General features: G+C 48.2%; 1 protein-coding gene across 2 annotated transcripts; it reads right to left on the bottom strand.

Moving 5' to 3' along the window:
• Positions 1–133: 133 nt before the first annotated feature.
• On the bottom strand, positions 134–13,642 carry rab24 (RAB24, member RAS oncogene family). 2 transcript variants are annotated; one of them, XM_088932874.1, is made up of 9 exons: positions 13,202–13,642; positions 9,849–10,243; positions 9,340–9,408; positions 8,581–8,659; positions 6,656–6,723; positions 6,237–6,336; positions 4,940–4,990; positions 4,321–4,383; positions 134–3,356 (listed from the first exon to the last, which is right to left on the bottom strand). In XM_088932874.1, exons 2-9 carry the CDS (start codon positions 9,963–9,965, stop codon positions 3,292–3,294), a joined length of 612 nt encoding a protein of 203 aa, XP_088789000.1. In that variant the 5' UTR covers positions 9,966–10,243; positions 13,202–13,642; the 3' UTR covers positions 134–3,291. The 2 variants fall into 2 exon arrangements, with proteins under 2 accessions (XP_088789000.1, XP_088788999.1); XM_088932873.1 differs by having other exon boundaries at positions 9,849–10,246; positions 13,202–13,641.
• Positions 13,643–15,140: the final 1,498 nt, after the last annotated feature.

Here is a 15,140-nt window from a genome sequence, read left to right as displayed (position 1 = left end):
TAAAATTAGCCCAAGACCTCACGCAGAAATGACCGGTCCTTGGCACTAGCTTACCATACAAGGGTTGATCCCAGCTCTTAGAAGGGCTTGTAAAACGAGCCATCGCTACAGTAAGAAAGCCAGACTGCTTAAAGGAAGCTCAAAGCACTTTATTTTTTAAAACTTTTCATGAAAAACTCCCAATACACTCCTAACGGCAATCTGCAAGACTCAATCCAGCGCTTGAACTTGCTTCATCTGAAAGGTCCCTTTGTGCGCGAGAGAGCAGGCCAGGCACCTGTGCAGAAAAGGGTGTCACCCCCCCCCCCCCCCCCAACAGGCAGCAGCTGCCTTGAGGGAAACCAAAGCTGTTGCACAGCTGGATGGCGGCACCTTTTTTCAAAAGTAAAAATAACCTACTCGGGAAAAAAAAAATCTACAGCATCACAGTACTACACCGAAAAAACCCGCAAACTAGTTCCACCCCACCCATCACGTTCGGCTCTTCATGGTTTGAGTTTTTGGCAACCGTCTTGTGCAGTACCCTCTTCCTGTGCTGAAGAAGCTAAAGACTAAGAAGGTACTTCTTCAATGTGGTTTCACCCAGAAGTCAGCCTGGGTAACAAAAGCAATGCTGTGTGGTGCATTATAAACCTCAAGAAAACTTTCTTACAGTCGGAACCTGCTGGTTTGTCTTAACGGCTCTTCAACTCAGTTAACACGCTTCCTGAAGAGCTGTTCAAGACCAATAGAGAAGTCTGAGAAATTCCCTATTGAATAAGAGCAGAGCGAGGACTTGAGGATTTTTTTTTTTCCAGAGCAGATCGAAAACTACATGTTTCAGCCCTTCTGCAAGATCCTCTCCTGGGGCATTTTTTTCAGTCTTATCAAGGCAGCAACTGAACTTTACTTAAGGTAAAAATGTATACCTTAATTTATACCTCTCTATATCTTAGAACAGAATTTGAAATTATGCTTTTTGGACTCTATTCTGAAACAGTAGTCAGTGGCAGTGGTGAAAGAGGATATAATAGTCTTTCTGCAACAGGGGTCTTCAGTGCCTGGAGTGCCGTGTTTTCTGGTTTTGTTCCAGCACAATTAGTCTATTAAAGTACAGTTACCTGCACAACACCTCAGAGCCTCATTACGAATATTACAATTAGCCAATTAAATACAAACAGTACACCTGCACTCCAAAGTCTCACACCTCACCACAGTAACCATGAGTTAGTCATGAGTGCTCTGGCTAGCCAGACTAGTTAGGAGATAAGCATTTTGTGATTACGCTGAACTCGCCACCTGTTACTGAACATTTTCAAGTCTCACGGTGCTTCTACAGAACTTATCATGAGCAATAACAAGAACAGAACAGCGATGAAAAACCTCTTTCAATGGATAACTCTGTACAGAAGAACACTGTAACCCAATCTCTGCAGAAACTGGCTGAGAGCAAGGCACACAGGGGTGGCTGCAGGCTACAGTGGCCACGAGTCTAGATTTTAATAAACCTACTCCCTAGATTTTTTTTTGGGGGGAGCAGTGTCTTAATCGTGTATAAATTAGAAAAAAACACTCAACAAAAAGCAAAGCCTTGAACTCTGGCACTGCAAAAGCCGTTATGGGGCAGCAGGAATTCATATTTCTGAAACCAAGGACTGAGGTTCAAAAACACAGCTGGGAACTTTTTTCAGGTAAGGGATCGATGATCTTCAGGTCCGGTTCTAAAGAGCGGGGATGCAGGCCTCCCGCCCAGCTCACCTGAGCGCAGGATGAGCGCTCTGATACAGGTATCACGACTCCAGCCTGCCGTCAGGGGATTCGTCATGCAGTGATGCTCAAAGAGTGCAGCTCCGCTGACGGGGGGGTGAGGCATGAGGTCCTGTCTGTGAGGGACAAATCTCTTGGCCAATCGAAGCCGAGGCGTCTGTGATGTGTTAAAAGCCGAGTGGGTCAAAGACGAGCGGGTGGGAGTCTGTCCACACTTCCTCACTCTCCCCTGTGTGCGCTTATGGGGTTTCACAATTGGAGAGTCCAGAATCGGGTGCGACAATCCTGAATTTGAGAAAAAAAAACTCAGGTGCAACAAAAAAGACCCCACTAAGCACCCTCTAGTCATCGATTCCTAACCCCCTGGAACACTTTCATTTGGACCACCAAAGCAGGTGAGCTTTCATTTTAGCAGCTTTTAGCATTTGCTTTCTTACTGCTTTACCCAATACAGGGTTGCAGGGGAGCCATAGCCTGTCTGAAATGAACACGCCAGCCTCCCAGAGCAAGGGGTTCACCAAACCGCTCAAAACGGTTCAACTGACTGCACAGTGACCTGTCAGCACTACTGCACTGTCTCTCTCCAGGATCTAAATGGATTTAGAGAGAGACGATGTGAATCTGGATCACCAAATCAACCTTCTCACCCAAGGCAAGGTTGGAGATTGAGAACCTTAATGACAGACGTTAAACTTAAAACTGGTTGCAGTACAAGATATCATTTTTACCACAGGGTATCTGGAAATGCCTTCTGAAGTTAGAAACAAAACATACAAGCCAGAGAAGTTAAATAAACACACACAGCTGGATTATCAACCCCCTTTTTAAAGACGGAAAACTTAAATTTCTGAAGAAACAAAATTAGCCTGTGGTTTTATAATTAAAATAGATGTTTTTCCTTTTTTTGAAAGATAGAGAGGAACCTTTGCCTCTTCCTCAAACCATTACAAAGATATATTCCCCTCCATATTAGATAAAGAGCTTATCATGCACCACAAAGTACTGCGCACAGAAAGAAAAACTTTGAACTAAGTAAACTGTTCTGTGACCAAACAGAGCAGGGGGGGGGGAGCAGAAAATTGCTCGTTCAAGCATTAACATCAAAATAAAAAAGGCTATTCTACATCATACGCCATTGACAAGCGGACTGTGTTCACTTCAGTGCAAAAGGCTAAAACTGTCACCACTAAATAAAATCGATCTTCACATTCCAGCGTGTAAATGCTCCTCCTTGTTTTCCTTGCTTCCTTAGCTCACATTGTCCTGCCCTTCGCACTCGCCCCACGACATCCGGCTCAAGGATCCTCCGAGCCAAAGGCAGACCCAGCGGAAAGCTGGGATTCAGATCCACTGCATCGAAGCCGGGGAAAACCAGGGAAAGAGAGGCCCGAGTCCTCCTGCCACCCGGAGCACACTGCCCCCACGTTTCGGCTGCTGCTGCACGGATACGAACGCAAACCAGGAATCCGCACTGTTCTTTCTCCCCCCAAAAGAAAAGGCAAGAAGCTTCAGCTGGGATGGGGACAGCGAGGCTGCGGCTCCGCGTCAGTGATGGCAGCAGGAGTAGAAGTAGGAGCTCTTCTTCTGCGCCAGGTCCACCCCCTTCTCCTCTGCAAACAGAGCACAGCGGTCAGACACTGACCTGACACTGACGCTCCTGCACAGCGTTTCCGCTCTCGAGCGGGTTTTTCCGGTTTCGTTTCCTATCCTCCAGCTTTGGGGACTGGCAGGAGCTGATCCCCCTCCCAGCACATGAGAACACAGTCCGTACAGCACGAGGTGCAACGACAGCATGAATCACTTCACATTACTCTTGAAAGAGTATAGAATAAGACGAGAGGAACAGACTAACCTGACTTACGCCACAGTGTGTTGCACTGCACTCTCAATGCACACTCCACTGCATGATTAACCTACCAAGCAAAATACTATAGACTGTATATGATTTATTTTCTTGAAGATGCAAATACAAAAGTTTTCTGATATGTTATCAAAAAGCTACTAAAAACACATGGATGGCATTATGCAATTATCCAAATTAAAACGCACTGTGCAGCCAACTTCAGACAGTGAAGTGAACTGAAAACATGTATTTAATTGAATCAGATAATAACAGAAAATGCAAATGGGACCAGTTTTCTTTTACAATTATCTAGATGCAAGAGTGTATGTTGGAGGTGAGTGTGTGCTCAGCTGTATTCTGTCACAGCTCTGAAAAAGTTTAAAAACAAGAATTACTCAATTGTAAAAATGTACACTCAGCAGCATTAAAGCTGCACAAGTAACATCTTGCCTTGAAGCCATGTGGTTTTGGTGATAAAATAAATGCATATCGGCTATTTTCGCAGAGAAACATGCAGCGAAGGGTTTCAATTTCTCTGAGCTTTGTCTAACACGATCTGAAACGTGTCAAAATCCACCTCACATCCTCGCGAAGAGAAGCCGAAACTGGAAATACCAAGACAAGCTCCAACGTGGTTTCAAATAATAGGTGAAGAGGAACTAAAAGGAGATGTTAAACCGCACACAAGGCCAGACTGCATGAGTCAAGAGAGAACACGAGTGACCTCTGACCTGTCATGAGCTGGAAGGAGGTGCTGTTGTAGTAGTCTTCGGCCACCTTGAGGAAGAGTTCATCTGCAACGAAGAGTGGGGAGAGGGCCACCGTCACTCCTGCGACCGGCAGTCTGAGTCTGCCCAGCTGGGCGATCACTGCTCATGGGCACTGGCATTTCAGAGTCGCTCTGCCTACTGCACATGCAGATACAGTACATCCCAAACGATAACCACATTTTTGGAAAAAATAAATCAGTTTCTATAGAACATCAAGGAATTCACTCTTTGGGTCCAACATGCCCTATGTCTTGTAAAAAAAAAATGTGCACACAGTTGTGATGTGCTATCTGAACCCACTGGACAAGGGAACAGGACTCGGGCTGTCTGCGACACCATCTGAAAAACCTGACAGAACACAGGACACCTGCAAAAGAATATCACACACAAGAAACGAGGGAAGGCGGTTCGGATCATCTAGCACAGCTGATCCAAGTAACTCTCTTCAAATCAAGAACCAGGGTTCTGTCTTCACCAGCCTGGTGGGGGCTGAATGGTCTCTCCGCGTTTGCAACCTTTCTTACACTCCAGACTCTAGCAACAGGTGGCAGGGGGCAACGAGGGACTTGCAGCCACTCACCTACATTACGGCCGGTTTTGCTTGAGGTCTCGAACAGCTGAGCCTTTATTTCTGCAGGGAGAAAGAAAACGGAGGGAAAAACCGTCAGAATCGTCCACAACCTGGAGAGATTTCTCTGTTCGGAAATGCTAAATTGCTAAAATGCGAAAACAATGGTGTTCACTTCCAGGGCCATTCTTTCTAAATCTGAAAAAAACGACTGCAGCACTGCTACTACTGAGCGCCTCTGGCTGAACACTTGACTTCACTTCCTTTAAAGTGTTCAGTGTGACAGCCAGGCTGGCTCCAGAGGTCTGACCCCCAGCAGTACAGCACATACAGGATGGACTAAACCTCCTTAAAAAACACTTTTTCCACTAAACAGCACATTTGGCCTCGAAATGCAAAGGACACTCCCACAGACTGCGTGAGAAATTTCCAGCAGCGAGGCTCCGTCGTGGGGACGCTGAAAGAAATCAGTTACCACTTTGCGTCTGTTTTCCCCGAGCACAGCTATTTCAGTTATGACAGTGCGGCCTGCCTCAGTCCTGCGGACTTTCACATCCTTCCCACTGTGCTTTCAAGACATTAAAACCTTTTTAATGAAAAATGAAATTCAGCTGAGGGGTTTTGAAATATGCAATACCTACGCTTGTCCTGCCTCCCCCAATTTTGAGAAACAGGGCTGAAATTAATCAATGATAATGACTTTCTAACTCTTCTTAAACACGCCCTTCGCACGAGGTCAAAGGAATAACATTAAAGAGCAGATTGAACAGCCCTCCGATGCTTCCTGCACATTTATTCCCCTGACTGAACCCTACTGTCTGAAGGGCAGGAGGCAGAGAGAAATCCCGTTTCTCTCCTCCCTGAAGTAAACCTTCAGGAGGTCGGCGCTGAATTCGAAGCATGTTTTTCAGCAGGAAGCCAATGGACTTTTGTTTGGTCACGTACCAGAACGTCACTGCTGGAAAAAAAACCTTTCACCTCTGTTCCAGGCAGTGGCAGAGTTCATACACGTTCCCCAGCAACTTCCCAGATCTAGAATTCAAGCAGCTGTTTGCCTGTAGAGAGATGCCCCCCCTCAGGCTGCCTGGGCGAGAGCGCTTCCATTTCCCTGGGCGTTTGCCCCTGGAAGCAGCCGGTTCCTAAGGACTACCTGGACCCCAGGTTATTTTGTTTTCCAAACAGGGAAGGTGGAGGACCGTGACGACTAGGCCACTGCCTGAAAACCGAAAGGAAACGGCAGCCAGCCGGGCGGGGGAGACTCAGGAACCGGGCGGGATCAGGAGCGCCTGGAGGAGGCCTGGGCTCTTACCGTCGGCGTAGTCCTGGGTGTCGTGGTAGTCCACCTTCCTCAGGCTGCGGTTGCCTTCGATCAGGTCGCTCTTCGTGCCGCACAGGTAGATCCTGCACTGCTGCAGCCGAGGGAGGAGAGGGGGAGGGGATGCTGAGAGAGAGCGGCGCCTGCAGTGGACGCATTGGAGGTCCGCACGCGCCACAGAGCGCATTCAGGGCGTGGGATGCCCGAGAGGCATTTTCCCATATGCAAGACCTCGACATGATTTAAGCAGGGCACGGCTGATGAAGCACCTCTCCACCTTAGTGTGTAAGTGCGTGCATCACAACAGAGCCTGCTGGAGAGAGGGTGCATGCGTGCGTGCACGTGTGTGTGTGTGTGTGTGTGTGTGTGTGTGTGTGTGTGCATGCATTCCAAGAGCCAAAAAACAGGTGTACCTCTTCGCTCTTCTGCAGTTCGGTCACCCAGAACTTCGCCCTGGCAAAACTCCAGCAGTCCGTCAGATCTGAGGCACGATAAAACAGAATAAAAAAAACAGAAGTTGTCCCGCCCGGATGAAAACAAAACACCTGTGCAGTATAAGATCTTACTCATATTACAGGAGCCTGTGGCCCGACTGGTGCAGGCAGAAGTGTTTTCCATATGCAAGCCAGAACACTTAAAGCAATGCATATGGAAACAACTCCAAGCATAAAAAGGAGCACACAGACACACCACCATAACTTGGCCTTGTGCATGATGCAAAGCCAAATGCACATGTGGCTGCTAAAGAACAAGTAAAGGTTTATTACGTTTATTAAGCTGAAAAGAAAAGAGACGCAACATTTCGGCTCTGGAGCCTTCTTCAGGTGTTGCTACTAAGAGCTAACGTACACAGCAATGTGTACCGCAGTGCTATCTCTGCTTTCAATGGGCATTCATATTCAGAGCTTTGGCTTCCAGGACACAGTGAGCAGACTAAGCACCAAGCCTCCCAGGTGTGGAACAAGCTGCCCAGCCATGCTGCTGAGGTCATTGCCAGGAGATCCTACAAGATCTCTGAGCTGGTAAACCGTAAGCAGTGAAAGGAACAGGACAGGCTGAACGGCCTGCTCTGATCTGCTGCCTTTTCTGTGCTTGCAGTAGGTTTTGTAAACCCACTGGCAAGACCCTTTCAAAAGTACAATATACTGGTGCAAACAGCAAACTGACCTCATCCCCCTGGTTGAGGGATATTCAGCTACATCAGTAACTTGGGACAAGCCTGTCCAGCCCTTTGATCCAGAGAAAAGAACACAGAACCAGAACCTCAACCCAAAACAGGTGACGCATCACTGACATGCGGCTGGAGTTCACCAACTGTTCTTCTTGACCAACCACCCAGACTGCGAGGGAAGCAGAAGAGGTCAGGGCATTTTCAGGTCTTGACAGGAAGCAGGAAGACATACCTCCTGATGACACAGGCTCTAAATATAGAGCGCACAGCACTCCCTGCTCGGGAAGACGAGGGCTTTCTGAGTCACAAACCTGCCCTGTGCTCAGTATGATAGTGTGTCATTTTCACTCAGCAAACCCATCCAAACGACAGTGTGAAAGGAAGTACATGCTGCCTTGAAGCACTTTTAACTCTCTAAAGCGAGGAAGAGTCGGGACACTGGCCATTTAAACATCAGAGTAGTATCAGCATTGCGGACGAGAGCCCACACCAGCGCACTTCTGAATTCCGGTATCGGAGAGCTTGCTTGTTGCAGGTTTTACGGTAGTAAGAGGAAGCTATTTACCCTGTCTGGCCTGTTTGCTAGTTAGTACCAGACTGATCATTATTTCTTGAATCAGCTTCAACAACATGGCTGGGTAGCTCAGTCCACCACCCCCCAGCTTGTTTACAATGTCCACAGCACTGGGCTCTTTTCCTGCACTTCCCGGAGAAGAGTGGGTTGACCTCTGTGATCACTTGCTAGGATTTTAAATAGCTCTGTCAATCCCTCTTGAACTCCTCTCTGTTCAACTCCAGGGGTAAAATTAATCCATGCAGCTCAGTACCAGACAGCACTACAGAACTACACAGGATCCTGACACACATGGTGCTTCACTATTAGGTATAATGCCCTCCTTTTAGACAAGAAAGTTTATGATGACAGAAACTGCATAGAACTACGCAAAACGTACTGTGTACAGACAAAACCCCCAATCTCTTCTTTAAAAGGAGAGCAGAATTGCGATTCGGTGTCTGGCTTCTCAACATCTGTGTCTGTGTGGTTTCTGACTGAGCTAAATCACGGGTTATGCAGGTGAGTTCCAGGAATGTGAGTTCCGTGCTCCGGTCGGATGGAAAAGACCAGGGTGGCCGGAAGGGCCTTCTGTGAAGAGAGCAGGTCCCTACCGTAGCACACAATGGCGGCTTTGGCTCCTCGGTAGTACATTCTGCTCATGGCTTCGTAGCGCTCTGATCCTGCTGTGTCCTAGAACAGAGACAAACAAACCCTCCCAGTGCTACTGTTTCAGAGGGACCCCTGAGCTGCTCCAGACATCAGAAGAAGCATTGTGTGAGAAGACAGAGGGGGGATTAGGGCGTTTCAAATAAAGAAAGGGGGTTTTATTAGTGCAAAGAGCTGAATCTGGCAGAGCAACGCCTGTTTACTGGTCTTCATTTGAAACAGTGATTCTACAGGCACAAGAGCACCTCATACTCCTTCAACACAAACCTGAGTGAAGGAATGAGGTGAGACTCTGAGCAACGTTCTTTTTAACCCCCTAAAATTTCTTGCTTCTCCTCTTTCCGCAGGTATCCCGTGCGCAGGGCTTCTGCAGGAACGATGCCAGCTCACACTGTCCCGTTCACAAAGGAGTTACAGTCACACGCCGGCAGTCACTATGGATGCTACAAGTGATCGTAAAGGGTACCGCATTTACAGCAGAAAAATTTCTTCACAAGATTTCATGTCTAATTAGGCTGATCCAGCAATGTATCAGAAAGCCTCTCTACTCCGTCCCCCTTGGGAGCTATGGGCACATCATGCTGTCATTGCAACAGCTCAGCTACTTAACTAAATCGCTTGCTGGCTTAATTGGCCAAGAGCGATGTGCTCTGGCGATGGCTGAATAATTCTTCAGAACCTGCTGGACGGCATTCCTTACTTACCCAGATACCCAGGGTAATGACTTTGTCTTCCACCTGGATGGGTTTTGCAACAAATGCTGCGCCGATAGTCTGTGGAAAAAGAAGGCAAACGGAGTCATGTACTGCAGCAACGCCAGGCAGGTACAAGACCACCTTGTACCATCGGCCATCGGACACTGCTGACAACACACCTCACAAGAAGAGGAACTGACACAGACGCTGCCGACCGAATGGAAATTTACAGTCAGCGAAGGCTGACAGGTTTTAATGCTTCTCTTTCAAGCTTCTAATTCAGGGCATCGCAGCGTTGATGCAGAGATGCCATGGAGGTACCAACACCACCCGTAAAACAGAGCAGGCAAGAACACAGCAGTGTCTCAGTCGCCATGGAGAAAGATGATGAGAGAGAATGATGATGCAGAGTTATTCATTTCTGGCAGCTACTTGCAGCTCTGCGTGCCCCAGATTGTGCATCGCTGCTACTCCCGGGGTTTCAGACAATACAGCGTCAGCTCTCCGCTGGGACTCACGTTCTGATAAGGCCCGATGAGAAAGCGGTTGTGCACGTATCTCTCCACCAGGCTGGTCTTGCCGACGCACTCCTTCCCCAGCATGACCACCTTGGCGTCCACGCGCTGGCCACTCATCTCCGGGCGACAGGAGCCCCGGGCGGGCGACAGAGGGATTGTCCGGGGGGGATTCTCTTTCGGGGAAGAGGGCAGCTCACTGCTCTCCACGCAGCTGGAGCTGAGAAAATACCACCAAGGTAAGATCCGCAGCGTCACGGGGAATCCGCCTGACAGGAACACGGGTCCCGCTTCAAAGCCCAGCCTGGGAACAGCCGGGGATAGCTCGCAGAAAGAGGGGCGGGGGTCTTCACAGCTGCGCCTCCGAATGGGGGTCTTCTAATCTTCCGCTGCTGCTGCTGCTGGAGGAGAAGCCGAGATGAATGAACTGTTTCAGCAACCGACTGCGTCACGCGACACTCTTCTTCTTTAAAATAACTTTTATGTTCCTGCAATCTAACTTTGATACGTCAGATGCATATCCCCGACTAGAAGAATGTGATTTAGGGGCCTGGGGCACATGTCCTATGCAAAAGGACCTAGAATGAGGTAGCAGGCGCATTGCAGCCTGAACAAGATGCATAAAATCACCGAGACATGCAACAGTAATGTAAACCAGTAAAACAAGCTTTTGAAAAGGGAACTATTTGAAGGCTCACAGTTTTTTTATAAAGCGTGTATCTCAACATAATGTTGCTATTTAGCCAAGCTGCTCAGCTCTGCAGACAGAAATTGCTGAAACTCTTGACAGTTGCGTCTGGAGCCAGACAACGTACTGGTACACAGAAACAAGCTGGAAGTCAGTCGAAGTCTGTTCGTTAGCAAGCCGGCCCAACACTTGTCATGCTGTAAAACATCTCAGCCAAACAGGGAAGATGTATTAGCTTAAGACAAATTCTGAGTACTCCCAGTTTCAAACTGAACACGTTTATTTCGTGACAGCAGTAACAGTAATGGTGGCGCTTGTAGAAAAATAATTGAAAATTTCAAGTAATACGATTTAAACGTTCATGTCCTAAAAGGTGCCATTATGTTATCCTTTTACTCGGCCTATAATATGATTTTATACAAGAGAATAACCTAATTGCTTCAGATTGCAGCAAACAGTTAAGTTCCTATATATTTCAATTTGAGTGATTTATGGTGTTTAAGGAGGGATTCAGAAGGAGAAGGCATTCCCCCAGATATCTGGTGAAGATAAAGCTCCCCTCCTCTCCACAGCCTCTTTCTGGCCAGTTCATACGTTGCCAATTTCCTGAACGACTCTCTCAGCAGACTAAACATGAAACCACACAGAGAGAAACTGAAGGGGGAAACGGGTTTCACTACAGCGCAACCGACCTGACAGAGCGAAAACAAAAAAAAACTGCCTTTGACCAAAAGAACCTCATACCAACTGTGAAGCACAGTGGTGGAAGCATTATGGTTTGGGGCTGCTTTTCTGCCTCGGGGCCTGGCCAGCTGGCCATCATCGAGTCAACCACAAATTCCACATGTTACCAGAGAGTACTTGAGGAGAATGTGAGGCCATCTGTCAAAAAGCTGAAGCTGAACCGTGAGTGGACCTTCCGACAAGACAATGACCCAAAACACTCAAGCAAATCCACAAAAGAATGGCTCAAATGGAAGAACTGGAGGGTTATGGAATGGCCAAGTCAAAGCCCAGATCTTAACCCCATAGAAATGCTTGGGGGGACTTGAAGCGGGCAGTACGTGCCAGAAAGCCCTCAAACATCACAGTTGAAGGAGTTCTGTAAGGAGGAGTGGGCAGAAATTTCCCCAAGTCAATGTAAGAGACTGACAGACAATTACAAGAAACGCCTATAAGAAGTGATTTCAGCCAAAGGGGGCAACACCAGCTACTGAAGCTAGGGGGTGTGCTTATTTTTTTCCCATAGCAGACAATTGCATTTCTGACTTTGTTGAATAAATGATTGCAAAGAATAATTTTCATTTTTACTTGTTAAATTAGATCACCTTTATCTATCAATATTGTTGAAATGAAGATGCATGGAGTACTGACATACAGAAGACATGATGGATGGATCAATACACTTATTCATTAATTCCTTTTTTTAATTGTATAATGTTAGCATGCCCAGAGGGGTTGGGCAGCCAGTTGACCTTGGACCCCTAGAGGTTTTCTTCTCTCCTTACTAAGGAGTTTTTTGTTCCTCTCCTCCGTTTTTTCTGTTCTGTATTCACAACATGCATGGTCACTTGCTTTGTTAAGCGCCTTTGGGGCAACCTTGTTGTGAAACACACAATGTAGACGGTACTTTACAACATAGTAAACAATACAACCAGAACAATACATATGTAGTAGTGGAAGAAAAAAACGCAACGTGGTAGACCACGCAAAAAGTCCATAGTGCAGACGTGCACCGAGTCTGAGGCGTTGCAGTTGTCTGTTAAGGATGTGATAGGATTAGCCTAAACTATCAAATTGAACCAGTGTTGGTCACAAAGCGCCACAAACCTGAGTTATCTTGAAAGACCGGGGAATGATTCTCCGCCTAATCCGAGAAAAACCGAGCAACTGACTTCATCCTCTCTCTCTCTCTCTCCACCGCCTCAGAAATCAGCTGATTTCAGGTAATTCAGAGTATCGGAAAACGTGACCTCCGCTACTCTCAGTGCGGTCGGACGTGCAGCTACCGGACTTGGTGTTAAAGGAAGAGACACACGTACACGCACGTCCGACTACCGACCTCACCGGACACCGCTGGCATTTTGATGTTTCTTTTGCGGCAAGACCTACGGCCGCACAAGTGAACCGGGCAAAGCATTCACCGAAGTGAAGAGAAGAAAGTTACTATTTATACACGTTATATGTATATATATATATTCAACCCCCACGAAGTAATTCTAAACCCCACATCCGCCCTGCGCTGTGAATCAAATGTAGGTAAACACCGTGTCGTGAGCAGCCCTGCGTGCGAGGCATTTTCGGACGGGTCCGGCAACAGCGGCCCCCAGCTGTGTCAGCACGTGTGGCGACTCCCGGTCTCCCCCAGGACCCCGCGACAGCCGGGGGGCCCAGACCCCAGGACCGTGGGGGAGACACTGTCGGGGTGCGGGACCGCACGTACACACGCGAGCCAAGTCCCCAGCCCCGGAGCGGAAAGCCCGTGAGCTTGCTCCTCACTCAGATGGAGCATTTGCACGCCGGCCACAACACTGGCTCGCTGGTTTTCAGCGCAAAATCGACAACCGAGCCGCGCGTTTTCTCGCCTGTGTGCGTGTTTGTGTCCCGTCATGGGGGGGGGGGTCTTTCCACGCCGGGCCAGGGATAGCGGAACAAAGGAAGAGCTCACCTTCCCCACCCGGGGCTGGCGGGTCTCTGCTCGGGCCCCTCGCCTGGAAACGCAGCGCACTCGGCTCCGCACACGGGCCGCGGCTCGTCCGCCCCTCAGGATCTCGCACGGTTTCGCAATCCGGGGGCCGGGGGGGTCGGCATGGCCGAGAGCTGGCGAGGGAGCCCGGTTCAGTGCAGCACCCCCTTCCTGCGCGCCGGAGACCCCCAAGTCCGCCTCATGCCCACCGCCGGGAAAGGGGACGGGGTAAAAAAAAAAAAAAGACCGTGTAAAAAAACAAAATAAATAAAAAAACCCGGTCCTGTGCGTCTATATCAGCGTACAAACAAAGGCGATGAAAACACTCCAGCAGCGGCGTGCGTTTGTACACGCTGAGACCGAGCCAACCGGAGCCGGTGCGGCGCTCCCGTCGCCGAAAGAGGAACTGAAGCGTCCCGGGGCAGGTGTCCCCTCCCGGAGGGGGGCGGAAAGGCAGGGATGCCACAGGAAGTGAGACAAGACGCCAACTTCCTGCAACCCGCGAGATTCCCGGAGGGCCCCATCCTTCTAGGAATGGCGATGAGCAGCAGCAGCCCGGTGCTTCTGTTTTTGTTTCTGGGTGGGAGAGGAGGTTTAGCAATCTGGTTTCAAAAGATAAGATTAAGTCAATCAGAGAGTACCCCCCCCCCTCCCTCCCTCATTCTCCACCCTCCACCGTTTCGGAAAAAAGTCAATTTTGGTGTTGGTTGTGTTTTTCGAAATTAGACGATTTTGACCCATCAGTGTCATCGCAGACCAGACGTGCTGTGTTAAATGTGTGTGTTTGTGTGTCCAGGAGGGAGCATATTGACCCGTTTGTCATTTTTTTGGTCCGTTGTCGAAAGTCAGGGTGCGAGTAGTTTGCTCGGTTGTGCGCCTCGGTCTCTCGGTGGCTGTTGCCGAAACGGGACAGTTTATCACCCGGGAAAGGAAGAGTGACTTCAGGGCTGTCGCATTAATAACAAGAGAAGAAAGGAAACAACGTTTTCCCACCCGAAGGAGGCTCCACAGCCGAAACGTTGTTTCCTTTCTTCTCTTTTCAGCAGGAATAAACCTTTACTTGTTCCTTGCAGCCTATGCATGCTGACGCAGCTGCCTACTTGATACTACTACTAATAACTCACAGCTGGTACCCCTGAAGCCCACTGAAGCTCAGCAGGTGTGTGGTCAGTACCTGGGTGGGAGACCTCCTGGGAAAGCTAAGGTTGCTGCTGGAAGAGGTATTAGAGGGGCCAGTAGGGGGCGCTCACCTAAGGTACAGTGAGCCTGTCTCTCAATAATGATGATGATGATAATAATAATAATAATAATAATAATACAGTGTGTGATCTCCTGTCCCAGCCTGAGGAACAGTGAGCCTGTCTCTCAATAATAATAATAATACAGTGTGTGATCTCCTGTCCCAGCCTGTCTCTCAATAATAATTGGAATTGATCAATCCTGTCATCATAGCTCCATGAATTTGAATTTGAACTGATTTCAGAACTTCCTCTGTTCTGAAAAAAAAAAAACATCAGCAAGAAACACAGCAAGAAAACTCAGATCTGCACAACCATTCTGACACTCAAACCTGCAACATTTTCACAGCCGGATTCTCCACCTAGGAATGCAAAGGCCCCTCTGAACTGTTTGCCACGTAGTGATACTCGAACACTGTTACACGGGTTAAGAGAATTAAAAATGTTGCAAACAAAAGGATAGCTTTTGTCTCATCTTGCCCAGTTTATTTGTTGATCTCCAAATATCATCAGGTCTTTCACCCTAAAAAAAAACCCAGAAAAACTAGCACAGTGTTTAAGTGCTATTAATTGCAGTGATTGTGAAGAATTCATTTTATGCGGCAATGGCTACAATGCAGAGTGGCATGGTGGTGCATTGGTGAGCGTTGCTGCCTCACAGGGCTGTGAGGACCTGGGTTCAA

This window comes from Atractosteus spatula, chromosome 14, assembly GCF_055471065.1.
Source record: "Atractosteus spatula isolate fAtrSpa1 chromosome 14, fAtrSpa1.hap1, whole genome shotgun sequence".
Classification (NCBI taxonomy): Eukaryota; Metazoa; Chordata; class Actinopteri; order Semionotiformes; family Lepisosteidae; genus Atractosteus; species Atractosteus spatula.
The sequence above is the reverse complement of the archived record's forward strand: the minus strand, read 5'-3'. Positions and strand labels throughout refer to the sequence as shown.

What these genes read in the sequence shown, in the direction of transcription:
- rab24 (XM_088932874.1), bottom strand. Translation starts at nt 9,965, where the DNA reads ATGAGTGGCCAGCGCGTGGACGCCAAGGTGGTCATGCTGGGGAAGGAG. An exon ending in AACTGCAGAAGAGCGAAGAG is followed by an intron (nt 6,337 to 6,655) that starts GTACACCTGTTT and finishes CCTCGGCTGCAG; the next exon opens with CAGTGCAGGATCTACCTGTG. An exon ending in CTCCTTCCAGCTCATGACAG is followed by an intron (nt 3,357 to 4,320) that starts GTCAGAGGTCAC and finishes CTCTGTTTGCAG; the next exon opens with AGGAGAAGGGGGTGGACCTG.